General features: G+C 34.6%; 2 protein-coding genes across 3 annotated transcripts; both read left to right on the plus strand.

Annotated features, from left to right (window-relative positions):
* Nucleotides 1–1,390: 1,390 nt before the first annotated feature.
* On the plus strand, nt 1,391–4,181 carry LOC120124806 (cold-responsive protein kinase 1-like). Of its 2 annotated transcripts, XM_039143381.1 has the most exons (6): nt 1,395–1,501; nt 1,683–1,798; nt 1,920–2,130; nt 2,206–2,443; nt 2,813–2,963; nt 3,786–4,154. In XM_039143381.1, exons 1-6 carry the CDS (start codon nt 1,426–1,428, stop codon nt 4,152–4,154), a joined length of 1,161 nt encoding a protein of 386 aa, XP_038999312.1. In that variant the 5' UTR covers nt 1,395–1,425. The 2 variants fall into 2 exon arrangements, with proteins under 2 accessions (XP_038999311.1, XP_038999312.1); XM_039143380.1 differs by having other exon boundaries at nt 1,391–1,501; nt 1,920–2,443; nt 3,786–4,181.
* A 1,493-nt stretch (nt 4,182–5,674) lies between these two features.
* On the plus strand, nt 5,675–9,896 carry LOC120124733 (multiple organellar RNA editing factor 8, chloroplastic/mitochondrial-like). Its single transcript, XM_039143331.1, has 5 exons — nt 5,675–6,093; nt 9,031–9,159; nt 9,449–9,546; nt 9,647–9,688; nt 9,859–9,896. The coding sequence occupies exons 1-5, from the start codon at nt 5,675–5,677 to the stop codon at nt 9,894–9,896; spliced, it is 726 nt and encodes a 241-aa protein (XP_038999262.1).
* The last annotated feature ends 6,408 nt before the right edge of the window (nt 9,897–16,304 follow it).

The following is a 16,304-nucleotide window of genomic DNA, read 5'->3' on the forward strand; positions in this document are numbered from 1 at the left end:
ATTCAGTTTAAGTTTCAATTTGATATTTTTAGTTAAAAAATTAATAAAACTATTGAAATAATATTTAATGATGATATGTTATTATCTTATGATAACACATCAATATTATTGTTAATAGTATGTACTAAACTGAAACCTAAACTAAATGATAGATATGATTTTGATAAAATAAAGTTTGCATGCCAAAATGGAATAAAAGCAATAATTTAGGTACTAAATATATAGTTTACCCAAGATTGAAAGATGTTTAGGAATGAAATATATATTATATAAAACATTTGGGATGTGTTAGAAAATTACTCCTTTTATTTATGTTTTATTTTTCCCCTTTGTCATTTGTTGTTGTAAGTATCTAGTGTCTACCCGTCAATGTCTCATGTCCTTCAAAAAAATTCTACTCTCTCTCTCTCTCTTAATGAAAACGAAAGTTCTAAGATTGCAAAACTAAGAACTTGCTTCAGCAAATTATCTACACTTTGATGAACAAAAAAAGAGAGTAATTATCTAATCTTCCCCTTAAACCTGTATTAACGACTGGAGAGTTCTCCTATTACACGATTTTAAGCTTGTTGGGAGCTTTGTTGTAGCTTGAAAGAGTATTTGAGGTTAGTTCCAAACCTGGGTTTTGTTTGGTTTTCAAGAAAATATAGGAAAATGAATAAAAAAAGGGAAATGAAGGAGAAAATTTTATAATTTAGATCTCTTTGTTCAGGGTTGATTTGCTTGGGCATGTTCCAAATGTAATGCTTGGTCTTTGTGGCTGGTTTTTATTCCTTGTTTTCTTGGATTCTAATGTGCCAGCAAAAAATGGTTCAAAAATTCAAAAGTTCCTTAGTGTTCTTAGCAGAACGGAAGGAAAAAGATGTTGTTTTTCTTTTATTTTTGTTTGTTTGGTTTTCTGGGATAATCTGTAATGTTTTAACTTTGAATTTTGATGAAAAGCTGTGGTACTTGAACTTTCAAATTGGTATAGTGGAAGGTTTTACAGAAGTTTCCAAAATTTTTTTGTTTTTACCCCTTCAAAATATTAAGGGTTTCTTTTTTGTAGTTGTGGCTCCATAGATCAGATAATACAGTTTCTTAATGTGCTAAAAAACTATGGAGATTGAGAACATTTTTACCTGTTTTGGGACTTTCAAGGGAATCTACAAGACTTCCCCTTGACCTTTCAATTTTCAAGCATAAAATTAGTAGATAAACATTTGGAAGTTTGATTTGTGATCTATTTAATGTAGTTGCATGCACGGTCCTCTTTGGTTCTAATCTGGATGGTAATCTCTATATTGTTCTGTAGCAATGCTGTAAGTGTTAATAGGATATGGTAAAGCAAAAATATACTCTTGATGTTTCTTATTCCATGCTTTACAATGGCCGGGCAGGGTTTTCGTCTGTCTGAAGGCAATTCAATTTTAACAGTAGCTGGTGATGAGTTGTTTCTCATTTTTATTTTCGAGAAAGAAGAGAACTTTCTCTGGTGAACATTCTGTAGAGATCGATGAAGGTATGATGCTAACCTGACTTAATGTTCTGTCTAGTTTTGGAACTAATAATCCTAAGTAAACTGCTTACGGGCCTGTAAAATTCTGTGGCTCGGCTAAAATCCTTGAGCTATCCTAGAAAATGCTTTCTTATATATCCAATCTATTCCTGCAAAAGTTCATAATGCGTACTTATTGGCACAGAGGTTTTGGGAATTCAAAACACTAAAATGTTTACTTACAAGGAGCTGAAAATGGCAACTGGAAATTTCCATTGTTCCAATAAAATTGGATCGGGAGGTTTTGGTGTTGTCTACAAGGTGATTGCAAACTTCTTTTGTTCAGATATTTTCAGACAATGCTTCGATAAATGCTTGAATTTGAAACTAAGTATTTTAATATTTGATCCTAACTTCTTACTGTAATTTTTGTAATGAACAGGGAACTCTCAGGGATGGTACCATGGTTGCTATAAAGGTGCTATCAGCAGACTCGAAGCAAGGGGTGCGAGAGTTCTTGACGGAAATAAATGTGATTGCAGATATAGCGCATGCAAACCTGGTTGAGTTGTATGGCTGTTGCGTGGAAGGAAAACATAGGATTTTGGTCTACAGCTATCTTGAGAATAACAGCCTAGCACAAACACTCCTTGGTAATTACTATTGTTCCCGATTTGTCTTTAATATATGCTTGAATGATAATAACCTAAGGTCTCTTTCCCTTGTAGGCGGAAGAGATAGCAGTATGCAATTCAGCTGGCAAGCAAGGCGTAACATTTGCATTGGTGTTGCAAAAGGGCTTGCGTTTCTTCACGAGGAAGTTCAACCACATGTTGTTCACAGAGACATCAAAGCAAGCAACATTCTCCTTGATAAAAATCTCAATCCCAAAATTTCGGATTTCGGTCTGGCAAAGCTTTTCCCAGACAACATGACCCACATAAGTACTCGTGTTGCTGGAACAACGTAAGTTCTTAATAGCTGCATATACTTGTCTGTTCTATATCTCTTAGTGAACGGAGTGAGTATTATGGAGTACATGATTGTTTTAAAATATCAATAAAATATAGTTTTGAATTCTGATATAATATTATAGAATGGTCATTTGAACCAGTTTTAATGAATGATATACATATTTCTGTGAGGGATGGCTGGTGATGAAATGCCAAGTATTCTGGCTTTACAGACGTTTTTTACTTGATTATGCTTGTTGTCACTTCTTTTTTCGGTAAAATGTTAGCCTTGGTACTAGCTTTGCATAATTTGTTTAGTGATCTATGTATGTTTCTTTCTGTATTGCCAATTTATTTGTGTATCCTTATGTGGTTTATATAGAGGCTATCTCGCTCCTGAGTATGCTATAAGAGGTCGGTTGACTAGGAAAGCAGATATTTACAGTTTTGGCGTTTTGCTGTTGGAAATTGTATGCGGTAGATGCAACACAAACAGAAGATTGCCTGTGTCGGAGCAATTTCTTCTTGAAAAGGTATGAATTTCTCTATGTTCTTGTCTTACTGTTCCCTTCATAACGACAGTAATTCGAGTCTTTAAGCATTTTTAACATAACTAATAGCCGAATAGTCTCTCTGTATGTGATGTACCTACTCAATCCATTGTTCTTGTAGCTTTAAACTTAAACAAATTTTATTACATACTCCTGATAATATTGAAAAAAATAAATAAAAAAAATCATGTATCTGCAATGAGAAAATTGCTGAAACAGCTAAATGCCAAAGTAGATTTTGCCTATGTTTCATATAGTGTTGATGCCATATTTATCAATGACGTTCATTGGGGAGGTTTGATATACGAGTAGATCTGCTTTTTTTTCACAAAAGCTTAAACATTTATGGTTCTTGAATTCCTTATTTGTGTTCTGTACTTATTCCATGTCATTTGATGTCAAATGGCCGAGTCACATGGTTTTGGCCCAATCGTTTAGGTCAATCTCCACTTAGCTAAGCCACTGACTCCATGCCTGACCTTCTATCCACAACCAACACATCAGGTGTTGCCATTCGGATCATACGACATTCCATGGTGAAATTCTCCAAAGTCCAAACTCGGTAGAAACCAATTGAAGTTATTAGCTGTATTGCTATTTCTCCATAAGATTAAGTTTTTATATGGGATATCTAATCCTAGAAATATTTATTGTGTACATAAATTGCATGAGTGGTTTCCTTAATATCTCCAGTCTGTGTTCTGTACTTTGGTATTACTCTGAGCTTCTTATGTTTCGATTTGGTTCTTCGGTGTTAAGACTTAAGATTTTGAGATTCGTGGCTAAATGGATTTATTAATGCAGGTATGGAACATGTATGGGTGTGGACAACTACTGGAGTTAGTTGATCCATCGTTGAACGGAGACTTCAATGATGAAGAAGCACAAAAGTTCTTAAAGATTGGTTTACTTTGCACCCAAGACATGTCGAAACTCCGACCATCCATGTCGCAAGTAGTGAAGATGTTAATGGGAGAGGAAGCTGTGAATGACCAGAATATATCGAAGCCTGGCCTTCTTTCGGATATTTCAACCCTCAGAGACCAAAAAGATAAATCTAGCAATACTTCTGAAGGCACAGGCAAAGGAGGCACTTCATCTTCATCATCAGAGAATATTCCCACATCGCATGCCACAATGACATTCAATTCAATATTTGACCGAAGCGATTAGGTCGATCTCTTCTTGTTTGCTACTTGATAGCTAGAGTTTGAACAAATCTGCCTCAATTCTTTTGAAGTAAAAGTCTGGGTTTCAGGTTTTGCTTGGCCAAAATTATACATTGTTCCTTTTTCTGTTTTTTGAGAGTAGCGATGCTGTAAATGTATGTACATTGTAATCATTTGGCCTTAATAGTTTGATTCTTTTTGTTTACTCTTTGCTCAGACTCGTTTCATTGTTCTGAACATTTGTAAGGATCAATCTCTTCACTATCGAACTGAAGAGTTGCTTGGTTCTGAAATTGTTGTCGTTTCATTGACACGAAGAGCGATCCAATGGTCAGAAAACTATAGGCTTTCTACAAGATGATTTAACCCTCCGTTATGAACAACAAATCTATTCGAATGCAAAACAATGCGATCAAAAGAGTCGAACCTGTTAGGTGGATGGTTAAAATTATAGTTTCTCACCTTGATTGATTGTCATTGATTTCAGCAGGGTCGCTGCATATGCAGAATCCAACCCTGAAGTTGGTCCGTTAATCATAATAACAGCAGCGATGTGAACTAGATCGACTCTAGTCGATACTCGGGGCACCTTTCTCCACCAGAAATTCCATTTTTTGATCCCCGCCTATCCTGAAACCTGCAACTTGATCTAATCCAAGCTCCTTCAATAGCCCTTCCATTCAAGAACATGCTTCCTTCCTCCCTCCCTCCCTCTAATAATAAAAAATCAGACCTCTAATAATAAATATTAAAAAATTAAATTGTAAGAGTAAGCAAAAAAATATTAGATGACCAAAACATTAATAAAATATTATATTAGACAAGATTTAAAATAATAATCATTAGATGACCAAAATAAAAATAAAATAATAAATGAGTGACTAAATAGATATGAAGTTTTTTTTATTAAACTAAGGTGATTACAAAGTAATATCTATTTTAAATACTTTTAAGCATTTAACAATATATCAATCACCTTGTTGCAACCTTTAGCATTCGAACCTATAACCTCTAGGAACAACTACGATTCTTTTAACCACTGAGATAAGTTAGTATATGTTTGTTTCTTAAGTTGATGTAATGGATTTAGGTGGAACGGATGTCCAATTTAAATTTATGAGGTTAAAATAAGATGATTTGAAACTTTTAAGATTTAACGGTTGTTATCGTTAGTTTCAATCAGTTGAAACAAACCGTGAATAGAATTTGAGTTATCATCTATGTGACTCAAACATTAATAAAAATAAAAAAGTTAGCACAAAGTTAAAACGATAAATGATTGAACGACCAAGACCAGAGTAATTCAAAAGTTTAATGAAAAAAAATTAGTTATCAAAATACAAGTTAATAGAAAACTGGGTGATGAAAGTTTGAATCTACCCCTTTTAAAGCCTTGTCTTCAAAATTATATAAATTTCAACTTTTGTGCTGCTCCTTTTTTTTTCTAAAAAAAAAAACCCTTCATAAACCCTATTATCATATATACTGTTTCTCGCACTCTCATCGTTTTGGCTGCCTTCACAAATGGCTACCCAAACCCTTTCTCGCTTTCTCATCGCGAAACCCAAATACCTAACTTCCTTCCGCCCTTTCTCTTCCTTTTGCCCTGCCGCCGCCGCCGCTTCCTCCGTTAAAACACTAATAACCCCATCGCCACCCCTACCCTCTCCTTTCTCCGTCGCCTCTGTGCCCCACCTTGCTGCCTCGTCCTCCTTCGCGATTCATTTTCTCCCACCGTCAAATCGTTCTCCTCTCGAGCAGCCAGGTCGTCCTTCAATGACCCCAACCCTAACTACTCGACCCGTCCCCCTAAAGAGACGATCTTGCTTGACGGTTGTGATTTTTGAGCATTGGCTGGTTGTGATGGAACCACCCAAGGAGGATACTACTAGGGATGATAATAGTGATAGCTATATCAAAACCCTAGCTCAAGTTGTGGGCAGGTAACTTCTTGAGTTTTTCCTGTTGATTTACGAGTTTCTTTTTGGTTGTTTGTTTTAGGCTAATCTATCAGTCTAATTGTGTTATCGAACAAACCAGCTAAATTTAAGGTAAATGACAGATGGTATGTTTGTATGGCATTGGAATTTATGTTTTGTTTCAATCAATTGTTGATTTTGGAGGAAAACGAACATTAATATGCATGTTTTTCTTGTATGATAATGGCTGATGAGGAGATTATTCGAATAATGATTAATTGATTGCTATGTTTTACGATATTTTTTCATGGAAAAATGGAAGTACTTTGACTGTGAGACTAATGGCGGCTGGTAAGATGTCAGTCAGGGTCTATTGCTTCACTGTGAGATCTTAAGTGGTATAGTTTTCTTGGAGTTTGGGAAGGAATGGAGAGAAGAAAATTGATGAGTTGAATTCAAGGTTCTGCAATTTAATGTGTCAAAGATAGTTTATCGTCAGTTGCTTTGGTTTTTTTCTTTGGTTATTTTTCAGTTACAGATGATTTTTGTTTCTTATGAAGTATATAGCTTTGTGTTGAAGTTTTGAGAAAGGGCTGTTATTAGAGTATTTTTTTAATGCACGAATAGATAATTGTCATTTAAACAAGTTTAATGTTAGCTTGTCGCACGAATGAGATAATCCGATCGAAGTATCTTTGCCTGTTGACTACTGTCTTAGAATCAATTATGTTTTGTCTCTGTTTCTGAAATATGTGCTCTGCTTATTTTAGAAGGGCTCTGAAGTCTGATATGTATGCGTGCTGCTGTTATATTATTAGTGGTGCTCAAAACTTCACTTGTCGGCAAGATGATGATTGTAACCTATTCTCATTTAACTGTTTGTATTTCAGTATGTTTAGGAATGATTTTTGGTTTTTTTCATAACGTTTCCCCGGGGAGTCCATTAGATTTAAAAAATTTAGTGTCGGGGATGGTGATGAAATATGCTTTGGAAAACAGTTTGATTTTAGAGTCCCACCAACCATTAAGTTAGGAAGATTGGAAACCTTAAACGAAAAAAACGGTTTGCTTTTTACCAAAGATTCATTTTTTAAGGGTTCGGAAGTCGGTTATATGTGGGAAAGGGTTAATACCCCCACAACGCCCAAATTTTGGTACCTAAACGATTATATGTTGTTTAAATATTGGGAATTACAAACTCTAAAATATATTTTTATTACGATCCTATTATTTATTCGAATTTATTTAAAAAGCGTGAACAATCTTCGGGAACACACTTCCTTTGTAGTTAGGAGACTTTCCTATTGATTCCCTTCACAAAAATGTTTTTCGCAATTTTCGCCAAGATAAAATAAAATACAATAAAATAAAAAAAAATAAAAATGAAAAGTAATGAAAAATATTCGAAATAAATAAACGTAGAACAAATAAAATTATCGAATTTAAAACAATTATGCAAAAAATTCTTGAAAAGATACATTCCCTTTAGTTGGGAGATATCTTCGTATGTGGATTTCCCGCACATTAAAACATTTTCATTTTCATATATACATGAGATTATAACGATTCATAAAACATAATTACAAATTTGGATTAAAATGCACATTTACAAACATGTCAGGCTAAATACAAATAAAAATAGACATGCTTAGTAAAATAAAAGACTAAATAGCAAAAACATAAATTTATAGGACTAAAACAACAAAAATAAAAACTTAAAGGATTAAAATAATAAAAACATAAAGGATTAAAATAATAAAACACATAAAGTTTAGGGACTAAACTAATATTAACAGAAACTAGAAGGACCTATTAAACAAATATGAACAAATTAGAGCCTTATTAATTAATTTGAAATAAATACAGATACCAGAAACGAAAATAACCCAAAAGTCATATTAAGGACTAAAATAAAATAACCATAAATACGGAGGACTATACAATAATTAAAATATATGTAACACAGTGACCAAAATAAAAGATACATAAATATCATGGTTAAATTCGAACATTTACAAAAAATACACAAAACACAAAATCAGTGACTAAAATGAAATAATTACAAATATTGTAACCAAAGTCAAACATTTATAGAAATAACAAAATAAGTAAAACATGACTAAAATACAAGTATTGCAACATTAGTGTTCGAAATAAAATGAAATAGAACTTCACTAAATGGCTATAACATGATATTACAAAGAATAGGGGATTTAAAACATAATTTTCCCCTTTAGAAATTAAAACAAACAATGAGGTTACAAAAAAGGAGGACTAAATAAGCTATTTCCCCTTAAAACTTTAAAAAACACAGAGAAGGAGGGACGAAATTACGTCGTTTAGCTCCCAGTATATATATGTATTTTAAAGGCCAAAATGCCCTAAGCCCTTCATTTGATTCCTTTTTAAACGGGAGAAGAGAGAGAGTTATGAGAACTCTCTCAACCCTCTCATCCGAAGAGGAAAGAAACCACGGCCACCGACGGAGCTCCTGGTGGCCAGAGCAAATCAAACCTCCCCAAAAGCTTCTCCTCTTCACCCTTACCCCGAATATTAAACCCCCATAACCTAAAGCTAACTCTAGAACCTTAAATCTAGTGTTGTACCTTTCAAAAGAAAATGGCTTCGACGACCTTCGATATTCCACACTCCGAACCCGGGTATTTTCTTTCCTTTTCCTTTCTTTTTCGGTGTTTGGTTTTCTCTCTTGTTCTTTCCTTCTTCCTTTTTTTTAGTTTCGATTGCTCTCTCCTTTTCTCCCTCTATTTTTTCTTTCTCCTGAATACCCCCTGATTTTTCTCTCCCTACCGAATATATATTTTCTTTCCTTGATTGCATGTCTCTGATCTCTGTGATGGATCTGTTTGATGGATGTGATCCTTGGGTAGGTAATAATATCCTAGATTCTAGGATAATATTTGTTCTCTGTATTGATTGATTAAGTCAGTATTGTTTCTGTAGGAGGGGAGTAGTCGGCGGTAGCAGATGGGACTGGCGGCGGCAACATCAAACCCCTAGGGCTAGGGTTTTAGAATTCCTAGGGGTCCGGGTCGGATCCGGATTCGGGTCTGGATACTGGTCGAATGCTGGGTGGGTCGGATCCGAGTAGGCCAGGATCACTTGAATTCTAGTTCGGGTTAGCTGAGTTTTCTTGTAGTGAGCTTATAACTGGGCTTGCTGAGTTGTAATCTGGTTTGGGCTTCAAGGCCTGCAAAAATATAATAGAATAAATAATAATAATAATAATAATAATAAAATAACGATAAATAATAGTAATAATATAATAATAATTTTTTTTAAGACTCGAACAAAAACGAATGTTTACAGTTTTGACATAGATTTTGTAATTACGGTTTATTTCTTGTGTCTTCGTGTACAGTGAGGAGGAAGCAAGAATGAAGATTTATTCAGTGTCTACCCAACATTACTCTGCATTTGGAGCTCTTGTGTCAGAAGAGCTCTTATATAAGATCAAAGGTGCATATTCTCTTATGTAATGAAGTTTATTTGTCAGTGCGATGCTGTTTTGATTATAGCTCTTTATTAATGTCCTAATAAGTTTTTATTTTTTCCTCAGACCTTCCTGGAGTTCTGTGGGTGAAGAACAAGGATTCTGGAGGTAAATATGGATTCTTTTTCATCTACTTTTATTTAATATTTTTAGTTTTAAGCTATTGATACTTATGTAGAAACCCGTTTTTGTCCGGGTCTTTTATTTATTTATTTAGTTTTATATTTTATTATTATTATTATTATTATTTAATATGCATTTACATTATTATTTTTTAGGCTTAATGGGCAGCCCAGATTATAAGCCCAAGACCTAGTCTACCCAGCCCACTCAGACATGCCCAAACAAAGGACCCAACTCAACTAGGGTTTCACCCTATTCTCCCTAGCCGTCTTTAACACCAGTCGTTAGATCTGGAGGAAGATCAACGACCCACAAGCAACCCAGATTAGGGTTTCAACCCTAAGCATATCATCCAGTAGTCGCCACCGCTTCAACTCCTCAGCTTCCTAGCCGTGAGCCGATCACCGAGCCTTCGCCGAGTTCCCGAGCCACCAAGCTGAGCCTCCCTTTCGACCGTCTCTGTCGACGTTATCACCAACAGCGACCGAGACCCCATCAGTCATGCAAATCAAAGAGAAAACCCGATTAAAAAATCAAATAAAATCATGCAAGTACACAAGAAATCTCGAGGAATCAGAAGAGTCTATCTATCAGTCAATCCATCACAAAATCAGCAGAGAATATATGACCAATGATACATACAAAGATAAAAAGACAGAGAGGGAAATATCAGGGGACCATTCGGTTTTCCAGTGAAAATAGGAAAGAAGAAATACCAGAGGAAGCATTTGAACAAAACAAAGGAAATATAGAGGTGAGAGGTGGAGATTTTACCTTTCTTGGGTCTTCGTCGGAGTCACTAATCAGTGGGTCTCGGTTGGGGTTGTTTCGTGACCCAGGGAGGTGGTTGTAAGGCTCTTCGAGCCTTATGAGGCTCGATTGAACCATGGGTAACATAGGGTAAAGAGAACTGGGGTCTTTGGGGGTTTGTTTGCTCCCTATAACGGTGGCCAGGGAGTCCCTGGGTGCTATGTTCTTCGGCGACGAGGAGGCAAGAGATGAGAGAAAGGGAGAAGAAGAGAGTTTGAGCGGCTGAGAGGGGAACATAATGAGGGATTTAGGGTTTCATAACCCTAAATATGATTTATAACCACATTGTTGAACGTCGCCGTTTTGTCAAGGGAGGGTCTGCGTGTTTTGCTAAAAGGGGTAAATCACAGTTTAGGTCCCCTTTTCTTTTGTAACGTTTCGTTTAAGCCATTAAATGAAGTTTATTTCATTTTGATTTGAGCGCTCATGTTCATGTACTTATATTTTAGTCATGTTGTTGCCTATTATGCCATTAATGTAAATATTTGATTTTGACCTCAATGTTTTTAAATAATTTAATTTAGTCATTGATGTTATGTGTTTTGAATTTTCTTTGTTATTTAATTTTTGTCATGGAATTTGTAAATAGTTCATTTCAGTCATTGTTGACATTCGGTTTAATTATGTTTCAACCCTCCATGTTCCTGTTTTATTTTATTTTAGTTATATATGTTATTTACGGGTTATTTCCATTTTTAGTACATGTATTGTTTAATGCTTGTAATTTTGGGCTCTGATTTATTTGTAATTACTGTTGTAGTTCCTAAGTTTCTATTTGTTTCATTTTAGTCCTAAATTCATGTTTATGCTAATTCAGTCCTTTAATGTTCTGTTTTGCTCTTTTAGCCCTGAAGTTTCTATTTTATATATTTTAGCCCCTAAAGTTTTTTATTTTAACTCTTAAATTTTTGTTTTTATTGTTTTAACCATTTAAGTTTATGTTTTTACCATTTTTGTCCCTTAAGTCTTGTTTATACTATTTTGGATCTTTGATTTTATATTTTTGCTATTTTGGTCTTTATAATTTCAAGTACTTACTTTTTTGCTCATTTTATTTCAGTTTGTAATATTTGTTAGTTTTCATTTTAGTCCCTAATGTATGTGTATTATGTTAATTTTACTTTGCATATTTATACATGTATATGTTGATTATTACGATATGTTATTTATAATTAAATTTTAGTTGGTGCCCTTTGATTTTTTTAAGAACATTTGTCATAGAATGGGTGTGAAAAGTACCCCCTTACGGAGGAGGTGCGATTCAATACACCATTCGAATGAAAATTTGAGATAATCAATTTCTATTTTACTAATTAATTTGTTTATATTATGATTCAAATGATGCAATGAGTATTGTTGTAAACATCAATTTGTTTTATTTCATACAAACTGTTTATATTTAGTTTATATTCTATTTGTTTTTTTATCGATGAGGGAATATTTTTTACGAATAAGAAATAGACGAGATAGCTTTCCCGACGGAGGATTGCTAATCTTGAAGTTTCTTTTCAAGTTAAAGAATTTTCTCTAATTAATTATTTCAAAGCAAATTAATTAATTTCGATAAATGAATCATATTTTAATTGTCGATGTGAATTCATTATTTCCACCATTTACGACAACGTGTAAGTGACGCAGTACCAATTATGGGCGCTGTGGGGTTGCTAATCCTTCCCACGCGTAACCGACTCCCGAACCCGTTTAAATCGAATCTTTGGTAAACGCAGACCAGTTTTCGTCCTAAAAATGATTTTTCTTAAAATTGTTTTAAAAGACGTTTTTAGGTATTCGACCTACCTAACCCAAAGGTCGATGGCGACTCCTATTCCTTTAATCCAAATTCCTCAAATTTTCCAAATTAAAGTCATAACTACTTTTAAAATAATATTTAATTGTATTAAAAAAAATGGTTATGACAGCTTGGCGACTCCACTGGAACCTTTTTTTTAGAGAGTCAGGTTGTAGGTCGCTTACTCATTGTTGTTTGGTGGAAATTATTAATTCTAGTCTTTAGTTAACTTATGATCCGTTTATTGAAGTTTTTAATTGCTTCATTTTTAACTGTCATACTAACATTTGAATTTTTTCTTTCAGATTGGTCCAAGTTTTTATCGAGTTTTTTTCGTTTTTGAGTCAAAGGTAGGTACGTTCCTCCTCACACACATCACATATATTTGCATAACATAAGCTCTAGACACGAGCTTCGATCCAAATTAGTCGGGGTGATTGCTTTACTCTCGTAAGAATTTATTCTTCGTATGAGTTTTAGCAAATAACTCATGGGATACACACTTTATACCTTCGTAAGGATTTATTCCTCGTATGGGTATAAGGTAGTGAATCCCCTCGAATTGAACTCGTTCCGTTTAAAACCTGTAATGGGTAAGGATCGAGGGTCTGGCAGCCCAAGGGGGCACCGACATTAAGGATAATTCGAGTCCCTTTTTTCTGTTAGAGCCGGAACCTTGCATGTAGTGAATTATAGAACGGTCACCCTAGGTTGTCATACCGAACCTTTGTCCGTCAGTAGGTACCCAAATTAGGTATACACAAAGGAGGAGTGTTTCTAAACCTTTCCTTTTTGCTTTAAATTTTGTTAAATAATTGCATGCGAACTAGATACCATGCAGTTAAGATTAATTTCTTGAAAAATCATTGTGGGTAGAAAGCATGTCCGGGTAGGATTGCTATCTATTGAAAGCATGTTCGGGTAGATATCATGACAGGGTAGGTGTTAAATTCATCTTTAAATAACATTTTTATCTATATCTATTGTCTTACATGAAATAACTAATTTCTTTTGTTTGTGTGCACTAATTTATTTATTCTCTTTTGTTTGTGTCATTTTGTCATCATTTTTTTTTGCATTGCATTGCATCATCATAATGCAAAAGTGTTGATCTGTAAGGGGATATTCATGAGAAACTTTTCACAAGAAGAGATAAAAAAATTTCAATCAAGCAGTCACATACACAGACATGAACTGAGGGCTAAAAAGAAGGCCAGAGTACCAGAATGAGATATGCTCAAAGACCGTGCAGCATTCAAGATGACGATCCACTGATCCAAAGAGTAATCCAAAGATCATTGAGGGGCATCAGTTCCAAATACAAAGATCTGAGACGAAGCAGTGGGCTCGAAGATCGTGCAACATTCCAGACTAAAATGACGATCTATTGATTCGATGAGTCATCCAACAGTAGATTCTTATCTACGATCCTACCAACGCAAACCACCAAAGAGTGACGCACTGACTTCAACACCGCAGGGGCATCAATCGAGTTAGATTACAGAGCATTGAGAGGCATCATTTTTGAGGACGAAGATCCGAGATGAAGTAGTGATCCACTTCAGACTCAGCCATCTAGGCGAAGGCATGTTTGTAAAGTAGACTGTTTTGTAATGTGAAACCTTTTATTTCTGGTGAAAATTATTCTATGATATTCATCGTTGGGATCAACATTTTTGCATCTGCATTTGCATCTTTGCATTTGGTACATGCATTTCATTTTTAAGGATTTTCATAAAAATATGGAGCTAATTCATGGAAGATTTGAGGAAGTGGTCCTAACCACATTGAAAATAAAAGCAAGAAGTTGAAATCAACACGATGGAAGCTTGTTCGGCTGGTTGCAGGGTTGAGTCTACCAGGACAATCTGAGAAAAGAGTCTCCGTTTCTTGAGGTCTATGATGTTGGTATCACATAGGAAGCTCCAGTCATTCCACTGAGAATTGTAAGGCACTAAAGATCAAAATCTAGAACCTGATGAATTTAGGGGCATGGACAATCGAAGAAGGATGGGGGCATTGCATCTACCATTTGCATCCATAGAGATTATTTTGTTTGAACTAGTTTTGTTCTACCTTTAATATTTTCTTAAATATTTTTAATCTTAATGTTTGAACTTATAATGCCTTCTAAGGTGGAAAATTGAACAAGTTTTAATCTTTAGTTCTTTGAATATCGAATGAATTAAATATTCTCTTAATTCTTCAATAATTATAGATTTTTGATATATGACAAGATTAGACCCTTTATTATCTTGTCTAAAACCCAAAATAAAATCTCTCGATTTTTTACCTGAAATAATGCCCGGCCACTACCAAAGAACCAAATTTTGACATTCCCTCTCTTTCAGACCTTGAAACATTCTCTGAGAGCTTGAAACATTGCATTTATCCTTTCGATACACAAAATTCATACACATATCTTTCTTTGAGCCAATAAAATCACACCATCGTCTTCTTAGACGCAAAACCAACATTTTTCTACCAATAAAACCTGAAGACATTGAGTACAAGATGTTCAATTGAGCATGATCCTTTATACAAATAACACAACGTGGGGCATCTCGCATCAATTTCCTGAAGATGAGCCTGAGCAACTGAGAAATACTGAGAGCAAGAAGCATAAGAAGAATTAATTCAAAATAATTTTGTCATGCATTAATTACATTTTTTTCATGTGAATAAAATTAATCCTGAAAATCTATCCCCCTGGGGATACATCTTCTGCGAAGACTTTTATGTATGAAATGATGAACGGCTTTCTTTCTTTATCCCTTCACAACAAGAGAAAATATATATCCCTTGTGTCCCCCTTTGAGCCTGAATTATCATGTTTTCTTCTGATTCAACCATAACCAAGGATCACCCTCCACACTGGGGGCAAGTTGGAGAAAATATGCTCGTATGAGTGAAGACATCGATTCAAAATAGATATCGAAAGGTGAACCAGATGCAGAGTACAAAGAAAAAACAAAGAAAAATAGCAAAAGAAAAAGAAAAGAAAAAGAAGACAAAAGCACAAAGACAAAGAGTCCCTTGACTCAAGGACGCATCAAGCTCAAACCGTGAGATTGATCAAGCACAATCACTCCAAAGTCACTTCACTCGAAGATCATGGAACATCAAGAGAAAATAAAGAACTCATATGAGCAGATCCAAATCGAGCAAGACCAGATTGAAGGAATCAAAATGAATTGATCCTTGGTTCAATTACCATGAAACACTTATTTGGGCCTTTTTATCACTTTCTTTCATAACCATGAACCATGACCTACATTACGTGCCTTAAAAGTCCCTTCTAATCATACATGGATTTCTAAACAGAAGAGACTATCTTTAGATTTCATCTCACCCATCAGGATTAATCTTTTATTTACAAAATATTTTCTAAAATCTTTAATGCATGATAGAGAAAAAAATAACAAAGGGGGGTTCAAGACGTAAATCCTGAATAACGTCTTGAAACCAAAGGAGGATTTGAGTTGAAAACCTGAAAAGGCAGCTCGAATATGAAGACTATTGCATAAGAGGCGATCGCACAAATCCCTTGATGAGGCATCGCACAACATGAATGAGAACATGAGAGCTGGGAGTCGGAGAACACTTCCAATAACTGAGTACAGAAGCTACTCCATCATATCAGTGAACATCAAATAAATGAGAATATCATACTTTTGACCAAACACAACAACTTGAGACTTTTTAATCCTCTCCTTACTTAAACTATTTCTCAAAGATAGCATTGATCTTGACACTTGTCAAATAGCTATAATTTATTGAAGGATTAACAGTGTAATTAATTCTTTGATATCCAATGAAATCTTGTTTTATGAGTTGTCAATTGTGAAACCTCGAAAGGGGTAATATTTTCAAACTTTTGATTAAACATTTTTCAAAACTCTTTTAATTGATATTTTCAGACTTTTGAAAATAAAAGAAGAAAAAAACATTTTCAAACAAGATAATATCTCTGGAGGCATATCTTGGAATTCAACGAAGATC

Source organism: Hibiscus syriacus, unplaced genomic scaffold, assembly GCF_006381635.1.
Source record: "Hibiscus syriacus cultivar Baekdansim isolate YM2019G1 unplaced genomic scaffold, ASM638163v2 tig00110429_pilon, whole genome shotgun sequence".
Taxonomy (NCBI): Eukaryota; Viridiplantae; Streptophyta; class Magnoliopsida; order Malvales; family Malvaceae; genus Hibiscus; species Hibiscus syriacus.

Excerpts from the sequence above, each read along its gene's own strand:
- LOC120124806 (XM_039143380.1), top strand. The coding sequence starts at position 1,426 with ATGAGTTGTTTCTCATTTTTATTTTCGAGAAAGAAGAGAACTTTCTCT. Across the intron at positions 1,799-1,919 it reads GTTTTGGTGTTGTCTACAAG|GGAACTCTCAGGGATGGTAC; the intron begins GTGATTGCAAAC and ends TGTAATGAACAG. Across the intron at positions 2,444-2,812 it reads ACTCGTGTTGCTGGAACAAC|AGGCTATCTCGCTCCTGAGT; the intron begins GTAAGTTCTTAA and ends TGGTTTATATAG.
- LOC120124733 (XM_039143331.1), top strand. The coding sequence starts at position 5,675 with ATGGCTACCCAAACCCTTTCTCGCTTTCTCATCGCGAAACCCAAATAC. Across the intron at positions 9,160-9,448 it reads GGATACTGGTCGAATGCTGG|TGAGGAGGAAGCAAGAATGA; the intron begins GTGGGTCGGATC and ends CTTCGTGTACAG. Across the intron at positions 9,689-9,858 it reads GAAGAACAAGGATTCTGGAG|GCTTAATGGGCAGCCCAGAT; the intron begins GTAAATATGGAT and ends ATTATTTTTTAG.